Raw genomic sequence first — 25,330 nt, 5'->3', positions numbered from 1 at the left:
CATGTATTGAATCTTTTTTTTTCTTGAAGATAAATCGTTTAATGTTTTCTTATTGTATCCCTTCCCGATTTTGGCGTTTTGTATTGAAATTAAATTTTTATATATTAGGAATCCATAATAAATCAATAAATTTTCTTCCATAATATATCACGAAAAGAATATTATATCATCCAAAAATCCTATTATTATCTAATTATTTTTTTTGAATTTTTATTCTAAAATGATGTGTATTGACTTCCTTCAACAAAAACTAAAATGAAATACAGAGTTACTGCCATATTTGGATAACAAGCTTAAAAGAATTTTGTCAGACATTATTTTACCGCGTAAGTGTTTATTTTAATAAATGAAGGACAATGCATTTTTAAATATAAATAAGTTTAATAATTAAATAAAGTTTTATTAAGTTTCCTATCTTTAAAAAATAATAATAATAATATACTTTTTTGGCAAAGTATAGCCATAAATAGATTGAGAATTCTCATTCTTAAATGCCATCTACATTTATAAAAATTAAATGAAAACCATTTATTATATATGAAAAAATGTGTCTTTTGCAGTATAGAAAAAAATGGCGTATGGAAGATTACATATAACCTTTCTATTTCTATATCTACCTTTGAGCGATGACTGGACCTCTTAATTAAAAAGATTATTAAATAAAGGCTGAAAAAAACTTTTGCTAATAGTTTTCAGATAGTTAAGAAACGAAAAATGTACTTAAATATGACTTAGTCGAACAAAATAAAAATGGTATAAGACAAATTTCATTGGATTGTGCAATTTTTGTCAAAAAATATGCCACTTAGAGTTTAATGATGGCTTTACGTTTTTGCTCATTATTCTATCGTATATTTAGAACGTATATTAGAGAGAAATATGTCTCCAATATAACACAATTGAATTGATATTTTTTATTTCTCTTTTTGCTTTTTACTTCATTCTTTTCATTCATGTTTTGTTATTGCTGTTGTTTAATTAAAGATCCAAGCATAATTATTTATTCCATAGAAAACTTTCGCAATATTTTAAAACTATTTAATCATTTATTATTTATAAGTGCGTTTTTCTTTTCTTAATTTTTGCATTATTTTAGAAATTTATGGCTAAATAATCTTAATTTTTAATGACGAAAATATATTAAACGAATGTATACATATAAGAAATTAAATTGATAAAACTATATTGACAATTTTATCAAAAGAAAAAATTCATTTTGGATATTAAAGTAAAGTTAAAATTAGGTAATGAATTTTTTTAATTAGTTTTTGAAAGTTTATTGTAATTCGAATTCTAATGAAATAAGTTCTTAATTAACCTGTAATCCTATTACAAGTCAGTTTACGTTATTCACTTTTTTAAATTTTTGTGCGTTATAATTAGTGTGTTTTTACGTGTGTGCGTGCGTGTGCTAGTTTTCATTTCGGTTTTAGAAATTAAACCAGTTTAAATAGACACAAAAATTAATTTAAAATTTATTTCCTTCGATTTCGAATTACAATCATCTTTCAATATCTTATAAAATTTCATTACATGATGTCGACTTTACTTCAATAGTCGGTTATTATTAATAATAAGCAGTCAAAGTGATTAATCGATTTATCACAGTGACTGGTTATGTTTAATAATTACAGGTTATTGTTAATGCTAGCAGGATTTATTATATATTAATAATAGCAGATTAATTACATTGATCATAGTGTATGCATATAAAATAAGTAGAGAAACTTATAAAAAGTATTTATAAATGTGTTTTCCGTGAAAATTAAAGATACGAATGAAACATATATGATTAATTTGTATTATTTGATTAATTTATATTAAGTTATATAATCCAGATTTAATTTGGTATGTAGATTTCGGTTTTCCATATTTAATTCGGTATATCGATTTCGGTTTTTCAGATTTAATTCGGTATATCGATTTCGGTTTTTCAGATTTAATTCGGTATGTGTGCACATATACTCTATAAGCATTAATTGATGGCCATTGCCAAGGATTTAGAAAATACAAAAAAAATGCAATAGTGTCAGTGTATATAGCAGTAATGATCTATTTCAAAATGAGTACCTATTTATCTTGTAATAATTTAAAATAAAATAATACCAATTTGGATTGCTTGTCGATTGAAAAAAATGGTTCGAATTCATGTTGGTTCCGTTAATTATATGACGAATTATACTGTGCAAAATCTCAGCAATGTTTCTTTTTATCAAATTTTTTAAAGGCTTTTACCAAATTAAAATTTACTCAATATATTAATTCTTATTAACATTCATTAAATTCAGTAGAAACAAAAAATCTTTTATAAATAATATTTAATCAAAAATTGTACTTTATGTCAATTTTAAACAACTGTTATATTTGCACTCATTAACCCTCTGGCTGCGTAATTCTTTAAAATCACTATTTAGATGCGATGTTTGCAAATAAGTTCATATATTTTCAAAGAAAGTGAACTGATACTATATGTTACACGATAATAATATAATATAATAAAAATAAATAAGTTATAGTAAAAATAAACACTCTAAACTGCGAAAAACGCGGGATACTGAAATCGCGGGAAACACAGTTGGAGGGTTAAGTTTCTATATAATCGCCATCAATCGATTCGGTATTAAAAATTAAACTATATAGTTGGACATAAATAAAAATTATATGCAAATAATTGTGACATAATTTAATGCACGATTATCACTTTGTAGGACATCAAAAATATAAAAACAAATTTTTGGTATGCTAATATCTCTAGTTTAAATTTCTAAAACAATTATTAGCATAACTTTAAAATATTTCATTAGCATCTTAATGATATACAGAAAAATTAACAAAATTATCCTTTAAGCGTAATTAACTATCAAATTTTGTTTCTTTTTTTACCAATCTTTTATCACAGTGTCTGAAAGGATGTTGTACCATTTCTGGTACAATTAAGTTCTTTAATTACGAATAAAGAAAGCTAAGAATATTGGAACTTTAATTACAAGTATTTTTGTAACTTTTAAAAGTGATACAGACATTTCTAATTACCGTAAACGCGATGTAATCAAGTCTATTAATAGAAGGGCAATAACAATGTTTCGCATAAGTACATTAACATAAGATAAGGAGAGTTTCTTAAAGTAAACAATTTCTTAAATGTAGTCATAAACACCTTCATTGGTAATTAGGTATTTACGATATTAAAAAATATGAAAGGGTTTCGAACATCATTCAAAAGAATGTGAACTAACAATCATTTAATATGTGCAATAAAAGTTTTAGAAAAATATTGCATTTAACTTTGAATGTTCAATTTAAATTCATTTATATAAAATACAATCAATTTTTGAAAAGACAATTTGCATTAAATGAGGTTATTAGATTAAATGCTTATAAAGATGCATTGAATATGCCTAAAGTATTAATAATTACATAAATGCTTATAAAATTTCATTAGAATGAATTAAAAAGGATTTAAAAAATTCCGCTTTTACACACTTGACATAAGTGAAATTGCATAAAAGGGCATTGAATTAACTAAATAAAAAAGTATTAACTTTTCAAATTCAAACTATTTAAATTAAAGTTTTCTAATACACTAAAATAACACTTTATTTTAGAATATAAAAATGGCAATGTATTTTTAGTCTCTAATTATTATATATTTTTAATTCATTTCGAATTTGCATCATTCATAAAATAAATTCATAATTATTTTACAGAAATTTATCTTTATTTAATGTAGTATTCATTAAATAGAGTATTAGTTTAGTTCATAGTAAAAATTTATAACATGTTATTTTTAACTTGTATGAAAGCATTGTATTAACTTTACTTGAATGCATTATCTGAAGGAATTAAAAAAAAATTCCATAAAATGCTGTTCTGTTATAATATTATCTATTTTGCTGACAGCTTTTTTATTTCAGTAGTTAAAAAGCTTCTTTTTTAAAACACAATTTTATTATTATATTAATCAGTATTTTTTATTTCAATTATATTCTATTTTTTAATCTTGTTCTAAGTCACTTATAGATGGCGACACTGCTACAAAATCAAACTTGAATTTAATTACTGATCAACCGATTTATAAGTTCTAAAAAATACTTATTAACTTATTATTAACTTTAATTATTATTAATTATATTATTTATATTATTTATTAACTTTAATTATTTATTATTCGCAGTATACGATCATTAATACAATCTCTCATTATTTGTCAACCAGACAAATTCGTCATCGAAATATAAATCTCTAACAAACCAGGAAATGAGAATTAAAAAACTAATTTACAAAATTCCATGTTTAGAAAGATTAAGCAATTCCATCTAATTAAAAGTACTTTTTAAAATGGAGAAATTTTCTATTATAATTTTAGAATAGTTCGCATTTGAGTAAAAAAGATAAATAATACTCAGGATATCAATTCTAATTTAATAAACTTTTAAATAAATATTACATTAAGTTAGTTCACCGTTAAATTAGATGTACATATAATTCTTATATTAAGGTATTTTAATAGCTTTATTAGGATACACAATCTAAACGAATACAAAAAAACACTAGAAAATGTCGTCCTTTTATAATATTAGCTAATTTTCTGTCAACAAAACAAAATTTCATTTTAAAATAAGTAATTTAATTAAATGCCTCTTTTTAAAACACACCTTTATTATTATATTAATCAGAATTAAAAAAAAATTTTTTTAATCATGAAATTTATTTTTTCTCCAAGTCATTACGAGATGGCAGCATTACTACTACGAAATCAAATTTGAACCTACTTAATGATTAACTACCATTTAAATTTCAAAAAATATTAAAATAATAAATTTGTAAAAATTTTAAACCTGTATCGCTTCAGAAAATGAGAAAAAATCTCAAATCCATCGTTACAAGAATGAAGTAATTCAAATTAAACAAAGGCATTTTTTTTTAACTTCTAAAATTTTCCCACAAAATTTTAGAAAACACCACATTTTGAATAAAAAAGCTAACTACTTTTACCTACCCCGACATTAGAATGGTATAAAAACATTTCCTGCTGAATAAAGTTGTAAGTGACCCTAGAAACGAAAGAATTCGAATGTTGGTATTGGTCCATTGTGTTCGAGAACTATTGCTTCCAATTACTTGGATACTCATGTCGTTTTTATGGAACACCGAATAAAAAGTCTATCCCACCGATTCGGTGGTTATTCGGATCGGTCGGTACTGCTTCATACGATATTTTCGAGGGGTGGGGGTGGGTGGGGGGATTTAAGGAAAAAAAACTAGGAATGAAGCTCAAATAAACAATCTGTTTCAATTGAAAAAAAAAGGTTATACCTAAAAGAGGAAAGGATGCTGTGGTCTAGTTTATTTTAACATTTTGTTTCTTTCCTATTTCAAGTGCGGACACCAATTTTTAGGTTTTCTTCTAAAAGTGCATCTCATTTCGCAATCTACAATTTGAAATTATGTATATAATAATTTGTTATAAGATCTTGCAAAATTCAAAAGAAGCGCATTCCAATTACAATAGAATTGGTTATTATAGGTTGATAGGATAACGATAAAAATCCGAATTAACAAAACTCGTTGAGAAAATTTTTATGGAAAGAGTAAGCTGAAATGTAAACAAAAGTTTGTTCGAAACTGTAATATTGTTTTCCTGCACAATTACCTGCGGGGTAAGGAAGAAAAATTTAGAGATATTTTAATGTATGCCAAACCTTAAAACAAAATTGAGAGTAACTGATATATGAATCTTTATTTACTTGATTATTCATTTTTTTCAAAAAACATCTGTAAGATTGTATCTAAATTTGTCTTCTTTACACAAAAACTTACTGCACAGAAAATGATGTTCCAGATTCATAACAATGTTTAATAAATAAAAAATACAGTAATTTCTATAAATAAGCTGCTTGTTTTTATAATATTAACCCCTTCGCCTTCCTCCCTGTCTACGAAAATTTCTCTTTTTCCACTTTTTTTCGCCGCATTTGGACAAACAAAAATAAAATTCAAACCATAAAACATTTACAGAACGTTTTAAATATTTAAAAGTTTTTAAATGTAGAAAAACGCTTGGAGGGCGTTACGGCCGCCCTGCAGAAGTTTCAATTGGACACGCAAGTTTCAATTAAACCAAAAATAGAGATCCCTCCGAAAATTTTATACATACTCTCGAATAAAGGTCTTATCTTCTTACCTTCACATAAAATTGTAGGGCTTAGGTTATTCCGCGAATGCCTGGCATGGTAATGGCGAGCGATAGTTATAAAATATAGGTCTTTGGGCATGTAAAAGTACAGACCAGCAGACGGTCAATATTTTGACGGATTTGGTTCAAAATTTGATAAATATCTATATTTTAGATAATAAATCGATTCACCAAATTATATCTATCCAGCTCTTTTCGTTTTGTAGTTAGCATTGTTCGAAAATATAGTGACAGCTGTTGCGGTTCAATCGACATTTTTATATTATATGATTCTCATTTATTATATTGAATTAATCAATCCTGTTCAGAAAATTATATTTATTTTTATCTATTGTCTGTTTTCAGATTGCTCGAAATATGCTGTCCATTGTAAGTAACATGCTAGCAATAAATGAGTCACTTCTTAGAATGGGCGATCTGAATGGAACAGCAGCAACCAGGTGATATTCTTTTTATCATTATTTTTATATATCCAATCATCTCAAACAATATTTTAAAATATTATAGCAATTTTCGCGAAACATTTTTTAACTTTTTTTTCTTACAATGCATCATTAATAAAAATTAAATAGTGATGTTTTTTTATTAATTTTATTTCCAATCATGTCAAACAACATTTTAAAAGATTATAGCAATTTTTGTAAAGCATTTTTAAATTTTTTCTTCTTACAGTACATTACTAATAAAAATAAACTAAGTTTTTTTAAAATCATTTTTATATTTCCAATCATGTCAAACAATATTTAAAAAAATTTATAGCAATTTTTGTTAAGTATTTTTTAAATTTTTTTCCTTACAATACATTATTAAGAAAAATTAACCAGGTCATAGTTTTTATTATTTTTATACTTCCAATCATGTCAAACAACATTAAAAAATTTTATAGCAATTTTTTTAAACGTTTTTAAAACTTTTTTCTTACAGCTCATTACTAATAAAAATTAATTAAGCGATTTTTTATATAATTTTTACATTTCCAATCACATTAATCAACATTTAAAAAAATTTATAGTAATTTTTATTAAGCACTTTTTAAACTTTTTTTAACTTACAATGCATTATTAATAAAAATTAATCAGATGGTATTTTGCAATTATTTTTATATTTCCAATCATGTAAAGCAATATTTTAAAAAATTTATAGCAATTTTTGTAAAGCATTTTTAAAATTTCTTTACAATGCATTGTTAAAAAATTATACTTCTTACAATACATTTTTAATGAAAATCTAACTTACTATAAAAAATATATGTATCAAAGAACTTCACGAGTTTTGATCGAAATATTGATATTGCATATAGTGTATACAGTGTATTTTCTGAAATAAAATATTAATGCATCTCTAGATTTCAAACGATTAACATCTCGCATGAAAAATGTGTCGCATTAAAAATATAAAAACACTTTGTATCAATTTTGTTGTTTGAAGGAAATATATATATATATATATATATATATATATATATATATTAATGACTAACAATGGGTTTCTTCAATGACTCTTTCAGAATTAGTGAAAATCCTGGTCATCCCATTTTTAAAATTACAAAATAAAAAGGGATTAAAACTATCTAACTGTTGATTAGAACTTCTCCAAGATTAGTTAATGAGGAAAGAAAAATTTTAATACTTTCATACTAAGAAATTATATCATTAAGTAAAAAGAAGAGTTAAATCGCTTCATAAGATGGGTCATTTCGCATTAGATTATCCAAATCACGAAAATTATGGAAAAACCAAACCAGTTTTAATATATAATAAAATATCTTTCTTTTAAAATTTGTGTGAAAAAGTATTTATCATATGCAGATATTTTGAATTATATGTAAGAAATCAGTTATATATGCATTCGAAAACCCCTCAGTTAGCACGTAAATTAGTCTTTTAAAATAAAGCATGTAGATTACTTTGTAACGATATGAAATGCATACTTCAAAAGTCTAATATATTTAAAACAAATTAAAATTACAATTTAATTTCTAATTTAATTTCAGCCTTATTTCAAAATTCTAGACTAATTTCTAGTCTTTCTTCTTCTAAATGAGAATTCTATACGGATTCAGATTAATTAAATAATAAAAATTTCCATTTACTCCTAAAACTATTTTAGGAAATCACCCCTATTTTAGTTTTTGCTTTTCAAAACTCCAGACTTCTCTTGTAATAAATATTGGATTCTGAAATAAAGCAGAAGCAAATAACTTAATATTATACCAATAAAAGTAGTAAATTTACTATCCAATGAAGGTAAATTAACTGTAAAGACATATGAAATGCTCTTGATGGAAAAGGTGAAGACAAATTTTAAAATGAATTTTTGAATTAATATTAGATTTGTGAGGGTTTTAATTCAGTCTGAAACTGATATTAAAAATTAATGAAATTTATTAAATTATTGGATAAGGGATTGCTTTTACACTTATCAAGCAATAAATACTTGCAGTCCAAATGTAAATTCAAATTACTACACATTTTGATATGAAAACTTATTTTTTTTATCATATTTCTACTTAAGTTATATTTTATTTTAACTATTCTGAATTTGTATTAATATCTTATTAGTGTACATAAAATGGTTTTCAAATTCGTAGTGAATAAAAAAAGTTTTATCTCTTTCTTTTTGTGTTATAGGATTTACAACTTTTATTTTGTAAAAGGAATTATGTTTTCACTTTATTAATTGTTACTATATTAAAATATTTATGTCATTTCATGCAATTTTCTTTTTAATCATTCTTAAATTTTGGTTACATTTTTAATATACATGATAAACTTAAAACTTATTTGAATTAAACTTAAGTTTTTTTTAACTTATGATTCATGAAAAAGCTAAATTTCTTATTTTATACTACAAGTGTTGTAATCTATATGGTTTTATGTAAAAATCTTATGTTTTTAAATTATTAATTATTACAGTACAAGTTTATCAATGCAGAATTGATTTTTTTGAGAAAAGTTTTTCTATTCATTTGGTATAACTGAAAATTAACGTTAAGTATTTTTTAATTAAATATTGATCAGGTTTACATCTTTTATTTTCTTTTCATATTTATTTTTCAAAAACATATGAAGCAATTGTCTTTCATTTTCCTTAGTCACCAAATTTGGTGTAACCAGCTTTCGATTTTTATTTTCTTTCCAATTTTAGAAAGAGAATGCATGCTTTTCTATAAATGGTAGATTTGAAGATCAGAAAAACTCCAAAACTTACCCGGTTGTTTTAGACCAGGGAATATGTTCTTCAGCGTTATTCCACTTTTGGGAATTGCCGCTTAGAGGAAATTTCCCTTTAGGGAATTTGTGCTTTAGGGATTTTCGGCTTAATGGAATGAATACTTTCGACTACTTTTCCCATTTACCTTTTCATCAATATCATTTCAAACATTCCTGCGGCATTTCCTCCAGCTAATTTTGATGAAAGTATCCGAAATAATTGAAATTTTATGTTGCCATTTATATAAATGGGGCTGTACAAATACTATAAAAAATTAATAGTCCATTCATAATAATCTATCTAATCTTTAACAACAGAAATTCTTAAATTATGAATTTTTCTTCCAGTTAGGATAGCAAACATTACTCTCATGTTCCTTCACTAGATTTTTCTTATTAATATTAGTTGATTATTATTATTATTAAAAAATATCTTTCATTAATGTTTTCAAATTTTTAACTTGCTTTCTTAGTTATCGGTGGTCCATTATATTTATCTTCATTTTTAAGTAAAAAAATACTTGTATTAGGACTTGAAGGGAAAATATTTAATCAGATTTTTTGTATGCGAAATATGTACATGAAATATATCTTTCTCACAGCCTGGCAAATGTTGCGAATGAAGAAAATTAAAAAGATTTTGAATTGTTTCATTACAAGTGTTTTTCCCTCTGCAACAAAAGTATTTTTTTTCCTTAAATAGAGCCGATACGATACTTTTATTTAGCAAGCTTAAAAGTTTTGTCATCCTCACATAGCTAATTTGTTATGATTTTAACACCTCTGCCTTCCGTATGCCATAATAACCATATTGTATTTCTATTCTATAATTACACATATCCCGAATAACTCATATTGAATAACCCATATAATCCATATCTGTCTTGTAATGGATTTATAAATATCAGAAAAGGCAAAAATAAATAATCCAAGAGATAGTCAAAAACGGTCACAATACTTATCTTCTAATAATTTGTAGGGGCCGTTGTTGACATAAATGTAAAATCTAACTGTAAAATTGAAAAGCCGATTCCGCTCATTATGCGTGTCTGATACATTATATATGCTTTAAAGGCCATTGGTTCCACACATTGATGTGGCAGGGGATTTTGATACGGATTGTCTTATCCATCTGACCCTGAATCAAAACTGCAAGATCCATCCCAAAATAGCTTCAAAAATTTGGATTTAATCTAACTAGAAATGATTTAGATTTTTTAAAAAAATAGTTTTCATTTTTTTCTTCATAAAAACATTGTTCTCAAGAGGATGTTTGAGATCTCCTTTATTTATAAAGAAGACATTCAAAGTATCTTCTATTCGTATTCAGGAAAAGTGAATTCTCCTCTATCCATGATCAAAAGCAAAGCAATATTTAAGAGAATAAGCCTCGAGCTTTAATTTTATATTCTCCTTTATCCATAGCTGTCCTCTATCCAGATGATGGTGCAGTAGAGTCTATTTTTGGCTCTTGCGCGATTAAACTTAAATCAACCAACCAACCTATCCAGTTGAATTCTCCTCCATCCATAATCAAAATGAAAGCAATATTTAAGAGAATAAACTTCGAGGTTTAATTTTGAATTATCCTCTATCCATGGTTATCATCTATTTAGTTGAATTTCTTCTACCCATAATCAAAAGGAAAGCAATATTTTAGATAATAAGTCTCGAGCTTTAATTCTAAATTCTCCTTTATTCATAATTATCCTCTATTCAGTTGAATTCTTCTCTATAGACAATATCAAGATGATAAACTTCAAATTTTACTTTTTTTATCGTATTTAATGCAAAATCAAAATTTATATGATGTAAAAACGACATCGTATGCCATTTTAATCTCCTCATTTGCAGATCCTGTTTTTCCTATTACGGCTTATTCGCCATAAATTCCATCCAATGTATTTTTAACTGACCATGTAAAGGATATAGCAATGTGAGATACTTCACCTTTATCCAAAGCTCAATAAAGCAATTTATAATCATTTTATTTTCCTGCTGCTCCACAAAAATCTTTGTTTTAAATGGTTATTTTAAGATAACTTTCACGATTAAACTAAAGATTAATTCACCATCTGATTCAAATACAATTTTGTTCCAACTTAATCAGAATCCATCTGATCTAATCATTCTTTTTCAGAATAACGAATCTGGTGGACCGATTCGCTTCTGAAGTGAAGCTGGCTCGGGGCGAGGCCATCACTCTCAAGACAGAAAACTTGGTGGTGAAGGCCATCTCCTGGGACCCCGAGACGAATGATGTAGAAGACGACTCTCTCACCTTCTCTGTCAATTACCAACAGCGTCAGAGGAGGGAGTACTCGGGCAAGGGCAGGTACAGACCTTTGCCACCCTCACAGACATTCTGGGCAGAAGAAAATGACTCCCTTAGGGAAGACCAGGGATCATCTTCTTTTTATAACGTAAGTAGCCCTAATGTCATTTGATAAAGAACTGTTCAACAGCTGTTGGAATGATTAGCTCAAAGATATATTGAGAGAAATGGCAAGTGATACAGCTTGCAAGTGCAAGTCTTGGGGGCTTTAAGAAGGCAAAAGTAAACTAAATTAAAGGAAAGGATACTAAGCCAAAAGGTGGAGGATAAATACTACAGGCATCTCAACCGTACTTCTCATTTTCATTGCTTAGTGTTTCGGTTGGTTTTCAACAAAGCAAAGCAATATTAAATGTATTGTTTCCTTCTTAAACCCAATTAGACGTATGTCCATTTCTTCATTACTTGCATCGCTTTCGCTTTCATAGGCAATCGCCAATTTTTTTACTATTCTTAATTTTGAAGCAGTTGCCGTACATACAATCGAGTAAAACGCATATCTTGTCTTTCCAACTAACGGTAAAATTCTCCAACAAAACAAAAATAAAAAATAGATAAAAATTAAAATGAAATCTACCATCGCAAATTTCAAGTTATCATGTGAGAACATTATTATTTTTAAGTCATTATTTGTCTTAATTAATTTAAGTCATTAACCAGTTTGAAACAATCACGAGACTTCTCTGTCGGTCTCTATTCCTTTATATATATAAAACTTTTATTTTCAATTTTTCTAGCTGGCAAACAAAGTTTTGGAGCTCGACCGATTTTTAATATGAAATAACAGCTATGATGCCATATTTCTAAATCAACCTTTTAAAAAAACGCATCTGCTTTCAAAGAAGCATACATAATAATAATGCTATACTGGCAAAAGCAGGAAAAAATATATGTGATTAAAAGATGATGATGAAAATTGCCATTCATGCTTTATTCATTGCCTACGCGATTTCGAGCTTCTATATTCATTGCCTATGCGGTTTCGAGCTTTAAACCCCCTAATCAAAACAACATCATGTTCTCACTTGATAATACAAAAAATTTCATTCAATGCAAAATGTTTTATGTCCTTTTAAGCTTCAGGCCGTGTAAAAATGTAATCAAACTAATCGTGTTGACAAATTCTACTAAGTCAGACTTTTTTCGGGATAGAAATTAATTGAGAATATCCCAAAATAACTCGGTACAATCAGCGAAACGGTTAAAACGAACATTATAATTTATACTAGGCAGAAGCTTTTAGAAAGAAAATTTCAGTGCACAACTGTGCAGTATAGAACGTATATGCGACAAAAAAACCCCATGATTTTTATTTTTAGTCTTTTTTTTAGTTTTAAAGTGAAATAATTTTGTACTTTTATATTTTCGCCCTCTCTTATAACACTTTTGGACTTTAAATCTATAGTCATTTGCACCTCTGCTACTTTATTGTTACCCAAGTTGTAATTTTTCTTCAAACGGGGGGGAGGCTTATATTACTGAGATGAGTACACTAAATTTAATTTAAAAGTTATTTGGTAAATTTGATAATTGAAAACTATTAGCTACAATCAATTTTTTAATATAAAAATAGTTTTGTATAAAATATCCAAGTTGAATTCAGTCTATTTTAATTTTATATTCTATGTATATAAATCTTATCGAACAACAGAAATCGTTTTTCATTAAAAAAAAGAAATTAATCATTTTAAGACAATCAATCACGTTCCTTTTTAATGAAAATATAAAAATCAAGACGAGTGAATTACTAAGACTTGTGGCGCCATCTTCCGATACAGATATTAACTAAATTGCAGTGTTGCAAAATGTGCTAGTTTAGTTCGATAAAAGTAGTAGTTTAATTTGAAATATATATACTATATTTTTGCTACCCCTCTCTTAAAATATAGCTGTATTTATTGCACCCTTCATAAATAAAGCAGAATTATTAACGTATTTTTTTTAATAATTAATTACTTAAAGATCTCTTGAAGAATGTTTTCAGATATTTCACAAGACCATGCTCATTTTTATTGAATTTTTTAAACATGATTAACTGAAGAATTTTTCTATCCAACTATTTTTAAGATAACCGCAATATGCTTAACAAACAAAATGTAAATAGATTCTGTTTATAATCTTTTTTTAATAAATTTAATAAATACTTTAATCATCAAAAAATTATTAAAATGTTGATTTTTAAAATTATTTACTTCTATTGTAGGATGCAGAGATGACCATACCGCTTGAAGCTTTACTTATGGCACAAAATCAAAGCAATCAAGAATTGAGGATCAAATTTGTGGCATACAGAAACGACAAATTCTTTAGAGAAAAACCAACTGCCAGATGGAGGCATTGCTATGATGGCTCTGGGTATCGTAGAAGGTACAACTGCCTACAGGCAGAAACTACAGGTTTTCCAGGTACTGAATGCAATTTTAATTATTAAAGCATTTAATGTTTACTAACATTCTGAAACTTCATATAGATATTATTTTCACAATATCCTCTTTAGCACACAAATATCATCAAAATAAAAAATAAGCTATTGAAAATGAGAATATCATAAAATTGACTTTATTGATATACATTTCCTAAGTATTGCAACTATGTTTTTTTTTAAATCCAGAATCGCAATTTATAGATTTAAATCATTTAATTTATGGTTTGGAAATATTTTCTTGGGTTAAGTTTTAAAAAAAGTATGTTTGTTATGAAATATACTATTTTTTTTAAAAATCCGCATCATTATTTTTTAGAAACTTTAAAATTTGGTAATTTTATTATTCATCATTTTTTGGGATAATCGTTTTGTTTCTTGTGATGCCTTCAGTGATTTCTCATTCTTCGACCAATCCATGACAATCTTTACCAATCAATTCATTTTGTTTTCCATTTTAAATTATTCTAAAAAGCAATTGTCTTCCTTTACGAATGCACATTTTCATCTAATTTTAAATTCTTATAAATTTCTATATTCCTTTTATTTCTTAAAGGGAGAATAATTGCTTAATCAAATTTTTTGCCTTAATTAGGCTACCACATTTCCCACTGTAGATGCTCCATGTTATCAATAAATTACTCAAAATATGCTTACTTTGAATATGTCACTATCCACTTAGAAATCAATGTTTGCAGATATGCAATATACAAAACAAAATAAATATATATATCATGTACATGTATTAAAAGATTATTATAAGTTTCATAATATTTTGAGATTTCAGGTTGTTTTTTCAATGTTAATCACCCCATGTTTTGAATTTCATTATAAATATTGCTTTATTTCTTTATTTGTAGTTTTACTTAATTACTTTGTTTTGCAAATGAACTGAATTCTTGCTTGAAAATTTCAGGTCGTCGCGTTCTTCAGGCAAGCATCTCGAATGCAACTGTGTCCAATTTGACAGATCCACTCATCTATGTCTTGCCATCCCCTCTGAATGTCAGAGTTTTCTGCGCTTATTGGAAGGAAAGTGGTAAGAAAGATATCAAATAATGTTTCCTTAAAGAGGATTTTGAAATTAATCTAAAATTAAAACTATGCAAGCTTGTAAAACTCAAGCTCACACTCATTTCATATTTTGAAGTCATTTTGTTTCATATTCATTAATCGTAATGATTGTTAGAAACAATTAGGTTAAAAGGTAAAACTGAATATATGCAAGATCGTTTTGTCTTATATTCATGCTCACATATATTAATCACGATTACATTAGAGGATAAAACTGGTTGGATGAGAGAGTTTTTTTTTTCTCATATTCATCCAACTGTCCACTAATCTTAATGATTGCTGGTCAAAATTACATTAAATGATAAAACTGAGTTCATGTAGAATATTTTTGTCTCACATTCATCCAACTGTTCTTTAATTTTAGGCACAATTACCTTAAAGAGTAAAACTGATTAGATATGACATATTTTTCTCCTGATCTTATGAGATCATTTTGTTCATTCAACTATTCACCATTCTTAATGATTGTTAGGCACAGTTATATTAAAGGGTAGCACTGAAGGGATGTGAGATCTTTTTGTCCCATATTCATCCTTTTCGATATCACTAATAATATCGAAAAGCGATCAGAATGATAAATACACATCATATATAAATATCATTTGTCATACATTTTTTGTACTTCTTTCTCTAATATTTTGTATTTTTTTTTCTCATCACTTTTACCGTTTTATAAAAACTTTTCTCATAATATAAATGTCAGCGATATAAACGTTATTTTCACTTAGTGCCGAATGATTCAAAATTTTCATCAGTGCTGCCATCTATTGTACTAAACGAAAATCACAACACCGTGATTATTTTGTATGCAGTAGGAAACAATTTAAAATCAAATAAAATAATTATTTTAATTTAAAATGAAGATTAGTGATTAATAGGAAAAATTATAATAAAAAGTCCTAAATATTGGCCCCAAATGAGTGGTATATTCGTACTTTCAATGTAAGCTGTATGTATTTAATATATTAACTATGTTTATGTATGGTTTCCACAGAAAGAATTTGGTCAACAGATGGACTGATTACAAATCAAAGTGGAAATTCAACAGTTTGTCTTTCCTCACATATGACCTCATTTTCTCTCTTGCTGGTACGTATTAAATATCAGTTCATACTGTTTTATAAACATCTATGTAATGATTATTAATTTAAGGTTTTATGTCTTCTTAATATTAGTTATAATTTTTTATTCTATTTCACAAAACATGATTTTGTTATTGGCGCAGTTTAGCCATAATTAGCCATTAAAACACAAATAAAAACCAAAAACAAACCAAAATAATTTTACCATTTCCATTAATAGAAGAAAATGAACATTTCTTAAAAAGAATTTAATAATTTTCATTGTATTATTTTGTATCATGCTTTCACGCTAAAATACATTTAATTTCAAAATACTTTGTTCAATTAAATGTTGTATATTTCCTTAATGTATTCATAATAAACTTAAGGTAAAAGTTTTTGACAAAAGTTGCTTTCGTATATAAATGAGGATGAGGAATGCCAGACAAGTAATATTTTATTATGAGCTTTTAACCTAGTTTTCTTTTTTATTTTTTTTATTTAGAAAAAAAAAGAAAATTATTTTTAGTTCATATTTTTTGTTATATTACTTTTCTTTAGGTAAAATAATCAATAATTTTATTTAGCATTAATTAAATTGCACAGTAATTATCCAAAAAAATTATGAATAGCCATGTTTCAATTAAGGTCCATTATATAATATAAAATTAAATAAATAACTACAATCTTCAAGAACAATAAGAAATTGTTATTTTGTTGTCCTCATTTTTGTTTGTAAATTTATTATTTTCGATTTCAGTTAAGTTTTTATTACTTTTTTCTTTGTCATTCTCCATATTTTTTTTAATTTATTTTTGTTCCTACGCAAACCTTTAAAAACCTAATGTAAATAAAAAAATTAAGACTAAATTTACTCTCACTTAAAAAAAATATCTTGAGTCATATTTTAAAATTTAAATCTTATTTTTTGAAAATTTGAATTAGATTCTACCAAATTATTAATTCATCAAATTAGGAGAACAGAATACGACTTAGAGTTAAGAAAAATATAAATACTGTTTTATTTTATATATATATATTTATTTACATGTATATGCAGTACTTCCTGTTAAATGCAGAATATTAACTAATTTTAATGTTTCTTTAATTGAATTTTTCGTACTGATCTCTTTATGTCGTATCAAAGTTTTTGGATTGCTTTGAGGGAAAAATAATCTTTGCAAATAGGATTTATTTATAATTATAGATAACAAAAAATAAAAATTATTTTTAAAAACCTGTCCATCAGTATTCAGTTACTGTGCAGATGTTTCTGTATTCATAATGTATAATTTCGAATTTTTAATGAAAATTTCATTATAATCGAACAATAAAACGTTTCCAGTAATAAGATTATAATTTGTCTATTTATATGGTTTTGAAGTATTATATATTGAGATATGCATATGTTATTTGAATCTTTAAAAGAAGAAACTGTTGCCATTATTCATGAAAGTATATATATTAATCGAATTGGCAGTTTGAGGAAAATAAGTAATCCGAAAACTGTTTTCTCAGGGAAATAAAAATGGATCATATTTTTCTTTCCTATTTTCTTTTTAATTCAAACTATTATAAGAGATTTTTTATATCATTTATTTACTAACCGCCTTTTGCAACTAGCTTAATCTTCAGAGTCTAATATCAATTAAATCTCTTCTTTATTATTTCTTATCCGTGATTCCGTCATTATACTATTTTTAAGCTTCAAATTATCCTTCCATATTCTCTATTCATTATTACATGAACATTTGTAATGGTAATGAGTCCCATAATATTATTGTGTTATTAATAATATAATTGTCCGGTTTATCTATGTTCTAACCTTCGCGGTTCTGTAATTCTCCTATTCTAAATCATTATACAAACTGCACATATATTAAAAAGTCTATTTTTTTTTTTAGCTGACAACAGTAAAACAAAATCATGCAATTAAATATTTGATGTAACAAAGAATGTTTGAATATCAAAGAAATAATGATGTCTGAGGACATAAATAAATTATTGGAATAAATACAAAAATAATTTTATTAATTAATACATTTATTTCAATCTTTATTTTTAATTAATATATTTTAAATTAAAATTCCAAAAAAATTCCTCTGAGGTGCGTATGTTTGGTGTATATCATGATTTTTTTTTTTTTTTTTTGGCGTTTATTCTTTTTTTCCAGTTAGCTGTTTATTTATTGTTTTTTGTGGTAAATTTAACAAATTTTTACATGATGTTTCAAAACTTAACACTCATTTTAATTTTTCGTCAATTTTCTTCTCCACGGTGATTTAGCTGCCTTAGGATTCGAAAGACAAAATCTTCCTTCTTCTGTCGCCTTTCCCAATAGAAATTATGATTTATTATTCTTAATTTCAGTTTAATATATTTAAAACATTTAGTATAATACATTTAAAACATTATGTTTAAACGATTATAAGGATAATATTTTCACATTAATTTTACATTTCAAAATGCATTAAAATTAATACCGAAAAAAGATTTATTCCTTACCGCATCATTACATTTTTTATTTTTATTCTTATTGTCCAAGATTATTCTTACAGTTTCAGTTAAAAAATTTAATAAAAACAATTGCATTTTTTTAAAGGATCCTACTCCAAACGAAGGGATTTCACCTGATCATCTGTTTACACTTTCGATCATATCTTATATTGGATGCGGTTTGTCAATGCTGGGGCTAGTTCTCACAATAATTACATACTCTTTATTTAGGTAAATAAAAGGATTAGTTATCATTATTTCATGTTTATCGTGCTGGAGTCTATAAAATTGTAATCGCAAAAAATTATTTTGAATTAATAGAGCAATAGTAAAAACTAGTAATAATTCAGTAGTAACAATTGTATTTGAAAATAATTAATCATATATTTTAATTCTAAAGATAGTTTTTATTTAATAGTGTAAAAAATTATGTTGTGTCAATAATTTCTGAATTTGTATTATAGATCTGATGTTTAAATTTAGACAAAATAAAACATTCTTAACAACTCCATAATTATTATTCTACATGAGCTTATTTTATTGATAGTTAAAAAGTAATTTTGCCTAAAATTATAAATTTCAATATTTTTTTAAATATTTAATTAATTTTTAATGCCATTTTAACAACAGAATCATTTTATATAATCTTTAAATTACTTCAAAAATTAAATCATGTTCTTCGCTTTTTTTTATTAAAACCTAATTTAAAATTAAAATTTGTAATTTTTTCTTACTTGTAGTTGATTTAATATTATATAAAAAAAAAAAGGCTTGACGGAATTAATTTATCATGAAAATATTTAGCAAAAGTTATTGTGCTGCCATCTATAGCATAAAGCTAAAGACATTGGTATTGTAGTCTTAAAATAATTCGACAGATGGCAGCACTAAAACAACTCCAATGGGGAAACTTGAATGTTCATGATGAATGAATAGATTGCTGCATTTTAAGTGCGCTCTTAATTATTTTGATTGATAATGAATAGTAACTCCGTAAAGTCTTGTAAAGCACAATTTTAAGCTGTAATTATTCATTTTCTAATAAATTTTGACAATTTTTGAAATTGTACACATATAATAATTATTTATAAAGATTAGTTTCTTAAGAAATTAAAGAAGTCTTTGTCATAAAATTCCAGATGCTTAAATCGGGATCACCCAGGACAAATTTTAATTCATCTTTGTGTGTCGATGCTGATGATGAATGCTGTATTCGTAGTGGGTTCTCAAAAAGGACATGTACTTGGGGGAGTCGATGTGTGTGTTACAGTTGCAATTCTCATACACTACTTCCTTTTGACAACACTGACATGGATGTGTGTGGAGGCTATCAACATGTATCAACTTCTGATTCATGTTTTTGCATCTTCAGAATCCCATTTCATGCTTAAAAGAGCTATTCTGGCTTGGGGTAAGCATTATATAATATAAATCAATTGCAATTATTAACAATTATTTCCCATCATTTTATATAATGTTTAAATTTTTCATTTATTCTATTACATAAATATTTTATGCTAAATTTTTAAAATTCATTTTTAATCCCATTAAACAGAAATAATTTACCATTTTATGGATAGAAAATTCGTTTTTCCAAACTGTTTGTGTGTACTTTGCACTAAAAAACTGAAACTACTGTACATTTTTACATAAAATATTACTTTAATTACAGTAATCAATTACTGAAAAACGAAGAATGTGTGGTGCGGATTTTTTTCTTTATTGCACAAAAATCTCCAAATAATATAGCTTCAATTTTAAAGAGTCTGTACAACATAGTCTTTAAAAAAAATGAAATTGCATAATTCAAGCTTTCTTCGTAAAAAGAATTAGTATAAGTAATTATGTGTTACATCTCAAACAATATTTTAAAAAAATATCTTTTGTTTGTAGTCTTTAAACATAAATTAATTTTGTTATACTTTCATTTATTATATTTTAGCAATAATTTTCTATAAACATCATAATACTAATTATGAGACAATCTTCAAGCTTTTTCTTCCACTTATATAACGTTATAAATTTTTGTGTTTTCCCGCTTAAACTTTCAATATATTATTCCACAAAAACTGATATTTACACCATTTTAAAATTTAAAAAGTATCTTTCTAAGTAAATAAATTCAATTGTAACGCAACTGTTGACTACATTTTGTCAATTTTTTTTAAAAAACACTCTTCACATAATTTTTAATAATAAATTTCATTGTTGCAATGAAATTCAAATCGTTTTTATTGCTTTATAATATTTAATTCTGTTTGTTTTTTTCGTTATTGGTAGCTAAAATGGAAGATTAATTTTAATATCTTCACAGTCTAAATGAGGAAAATAAGTAAAGCTATAGTACCGGAAAAGACAACTTACGATTGGAAAATAAATTACCGAGACATTTATATTTTTAATAGCACAATGGGTCTTGACTCCATAGGAAGATTCATGAATAAAGTAAACAAAACATCTAGAAATCTCTTAAAATATTACATCTTTAATGTCCGTTGAGGTTAATTGAATTCAAATACAATCAATATTCTGTTAGTACCAAATTGAAACCAAAAGTGGTTAGTGGAAAATATTAACTCATTCTAATGCTCAGTTGCTTAATTTTTTTGACATAAAAAATTAATTTCGGTTGCTTAATTTAATTATTCTGACATTTGTTAATAGAATGAATTTAATGTCATAACATTTTTTTATTGTTTCAGGAATTCCATTTATCATTGTTGGAGTAACGGTTCTAATGGACTGGGAAGTTTACTACAACCGAAATGAATAGTAAGCAATCAACTAATTACATTTAATATATACATCCTAAATGATAATTTTTTTGTCCATAGCTATCTAATATGCTGAATAATAATAACTTTCTTTTAAATTAATTATTTATATTGGAATATAAAATAGTACCATAAAAGAATCATAGATGGCACTACTATCCCACATGACAAAAACACTCCAAAATTCATTAATGTTTTGGAATTCAAACTATTTTCTAGAATTTATATTATGCGAAATTTTTGTAAAGGATAACAATAAAGCTTTTATCCAAAAAATTGAATAACATTTTATTTCTCTCTTAAATTACATTGAGTTCCCAAGTAGAAGACTTTTAAGAGCTGGTCAAAAATATGGATGATGTTACACATTAGCTACGCACTACTATTATAATAAATTCTGTAATTCTTTTCTTTATGTTTTTTAAATATGAAGCTTGATAATCAAGTATATATAACAAAATAATAACACTGTGAGAACTATTATATAAACTAATAATATTATCGTGCAAGCAATTGTTACTTTTATTGGCATTGAAATGAAATGAAAATATTGAAATAATTATCTTAACTATTTTATTTTAGTTTGTACATGTGACAAAAACTGACAATTTAGCTTAACTACAAGTTTTTTGTATTTTTTCGTATCTTTAATCTGATAAAATTTAATTCAATTTATTTTTAATATTGTAAAATTTCAAAAGCATATGTTCTTTTAATAAAATAATAATTTTTACTTCTTTTAATAAATATTAATTTATTTTTTATCCAAAATGTTTCGATTTTTTTTTCATAAAATTTTTTTTTTCTTATTTAATTTCTCAAGTATGTACTATGAAATTAAAATGCAACTTACGTAGCAGAAGACAAGTCAAAATGCCCTCTTAGAAATTTAAGAGTGGCAGCATAACTTTGAATGACACTATGCAAATTTCTACCCTTCTTAGGACTCCTTACTGTTCATCATCACTTCTTTTTAAGCGCAAAAAGTTTTATTGTACAGAATATCAACCATGCTAGTTTCTTTCCCTCTTAGAATTCCTCACTGTTCAGTCCCATTTTTTTTCAATTATAGAGATTCATTACACAAAATAGTAACCACACAAGTTTCTATTTTCTTAATGATTGCTCACTGCTCTGTCACGCTTCTTTTTTTTAATATGTATTTTTAGAATTTTGCTTTTATGTATTTTTTCTTTTATAGTAGTCACAATCTAATTTTTCTTTTTTCTTATTAATAAATTCCTTATAATTTCTTATCTAATTAACAAAATCCTTATCATTTTTGTCTAATTAATAAACTTCTTATCTTTCCTAATCTAATTAATTAATTCCTTATCAGTCCTTGTCTAATTGATAAATACCTTATCATTCCTTATCTAATTGATAAATTCCTTATCTAATTAATAAATTCCTTATCATTCCTTATCTAATTTATAAATTCCTTATCATTCCTTATCTAATTAATAAATTCCTTATCATTCCTTATCTAATTTATAAATTCCTTATCATTCCTTATCTAATTAATAAATAGCTTATCGTTTCTAATTTATAAATTCCTTTTAACCACAATGTAAATGTTAAAACTAATTTCTATTTAAATATATGAAATACTTTTAAATAACATTAACATCTTTAACAAGATTCTCTAACTAGAGGTAATGATACAGTTTGCAGTTTGCCATATGCTATCAACTTAAACACTGTCTGACTTTGATATATTTCTAAGCACCGATTTTGAGGCTTTCTTTTCTCGTATTTTCAGCTGCATGTTATCAGCATCCAACCCTTACGTGTACTACATCAGCTTCTTGGGACCCTCTTGCCTGATTCTTTTTGTCAACCTGACGGTATTTCTGATGGTGACGCGAGTCCTCTTCACTCCCAGGAATGTGTCCGCCAAGAAGCCACCACAATGTAGCAAGAAAGATAAGATCCTGGTCACCACTGCCCAAGTCAGAGGAGCGTTCACTGTCATGGTAAACATTTCTTCATTGGAATCCGAAATCCATGTTATTAACAATCTTAACTTATTATATTTTGAGTATCTTCATAAATATGTATCTTTCATTAATTGGCTTTATTTCTGTTATTGCTACGAATTAGTAATCATAACAGTTATATTACTACTACTAATTATAGAAATTAATTTTAACGTGTAGAAAAAAGTAACCTATAGAATTTAATTTTTGTATATATTTTACTATGATAGGCTTGATTGACAAAATCAGTGAAGTTTCATTCTATTTTCTTTTATTCCTTATATTTAAAAAAATCATGTTAATATAAATAACTAATAAATATAAAAGCCGTTACCAAATAAAGCGAGCTTTGCATTTGTGGCGGATTGAATTGAGTGAGTATAGAACCAGAGACCTTATGGTTCGCATCCCAGTAACATGACCACAATACAAAAGCAATTTCCCGGGTAGCGTAGCTGTTAACTGGCTTATAAGCTTTCACCACACATTTATTGCTCACAAATTTGAAAAAAAAAATTGTCAACAAATTAGTATATTAATATTGTTCCTGGAGTTTATGTTCTCACACGCTTTTAAAATACGATACTGAACGAATACTAAACTACAATTAAATGAACGTAAAAGGAATTAGTTGCTATCTGTATATTACTGCAATCCGAAAGCGGGTCATGTTTTCTTGAAACACATTCAATCGGCCTTATTTAAAAATCATCACAAATTTGTATTGGTACCTACTTTTAGGAATTTTCCAATTTTAATGCGATACTCCAATAATATTCTTTACAATTATCCATCTTTGAACCTTAAGAATATTTATGTTAAATATTATTCAAACATTTATTTCGAAAACTTGATTTACATATGCTTTATAATTCTTAAATGATTGAAAATTAGAGTGTTCATTATTACCAAATATTTCATTTTGGTTATGTCTTTGCATATTTTTTTAGGTTAGATAACTGACTCAGATTAAGTCTTTAACTTAAGTATTATTTATGTTTTGTTGTTCAATCATTTGCATGAAGTCTTTCCTGTAAACTTAATTAAAAATCAGAACCCTATGATGTTGCCACCGGTAACAACAACGTCTGAAGAAGAATATCATATGTGTTCATTTTTCTTTTCTAAAGTGGAGAATATTTTAGTAAACTTGAATGTTTATCATGTCTTATCTGAAACTATGCTTTTCATTTTGAAAACTCCTAATCGAATTCCCTCTGAAAAACAAATGCAACATGCCTTTGAGTTATTCGAATCCGTTGCACCAATTACAAATAACTACAACATTATTATAAACAACGATAGAGAAAAAAAAATTAAATATTTCACAAAAGGGAAAATCTATGTGAGAATGTAATAACTGTCCTATATAACTTTCCTTGGTCATACAGACTACATTTACGTTGTAATCTATTTCACACTAGACTCTATGAATCATTTTCGCGCCTATTGATGCGTGACCAATATTTACTTTCATGTGTTTATCTAAATCTTTTGATGTCTTCCTTTTATTAAGATGCGTCATAAACTATGTCATAATGCCTTCTTTGAGTGTAAAAGGGAATGAACTGAAGGTATGATTGCGAAATGTGCTATACATGGTCCATGTTGCCGATGTAAACCAAGAGAAGTCACACACAGCAATTATTACAAGCATAATCAAAACTTTATCTTTCTCCTGCACTATAGTTAAAGTTGTTCTTGATATCCTTATTGACAAGAAAGTTACAGCCATTTACATTAAATGCAAAATTTTCAAATATACTAATAAAGTGCCTCTA

General features: G+C 26.0%; 1 protein-coding gene across 1 annotated transcript in view; it reads left to right on the top strand.

Annotated features, from left to right (window-relative positions):
- Nucleotides 1-25,330, top strand: part of LOC129987924 (uncharacterized) — a 132,556-nt gene that overhangs the window by 96,586 nt on the left and 10,640 nt on the right. The window contains exons 8-16 of the mRNA XM_056095922.1: nt 6,542-6,636; nt 11,549-11,831; nt 13,947-14,148; nt 15,082-15,204; nt 16,234-16,328; nt 18,903-19,027; nt 19,936-20,207; nt 21,499-21,568; nt 23,333-23,546. Coding sequence (XP_055951897.1) covers nt 6,542-6,636; nt 11,549-11,831; nt 13,947-14,148; nt 15,082-15,204; nt 16,234-16,328; nt 18,903-19,027; nt 19,936-20,207; nt 21,499-21,568; nt 23,333-23,546 — 1,479 coding nt within the window. The remainder of the gene's footprint in view (nt 1-6,541; nt 6,637-11,548; nt 11,832-13,946; nt 14,149-15,081; nt 15,205-16,233; nt 16,329-18,902; nt 19,028-19,935; nt 20,208-21,498; nt 21,569-23,332; nt 23,547-25,330) is intronic.

This window comes from Argiope bruennichi, chromosome 10 (genome assembly GCF_947563725.1).
Source record: "Argiope bruennichi chromosome 10, qqArgBrue1.1, whole genome shotgun sequence".
Lineage (NCBI taxonomy): Eukaryota > Metazoa > Arthropoda > Arachnida > Araneae > Araneidae > Argiope > Argiope bruennichi.
This window is presented reverse-complemented; position numbering and strand designations above follow the sequence as displayed.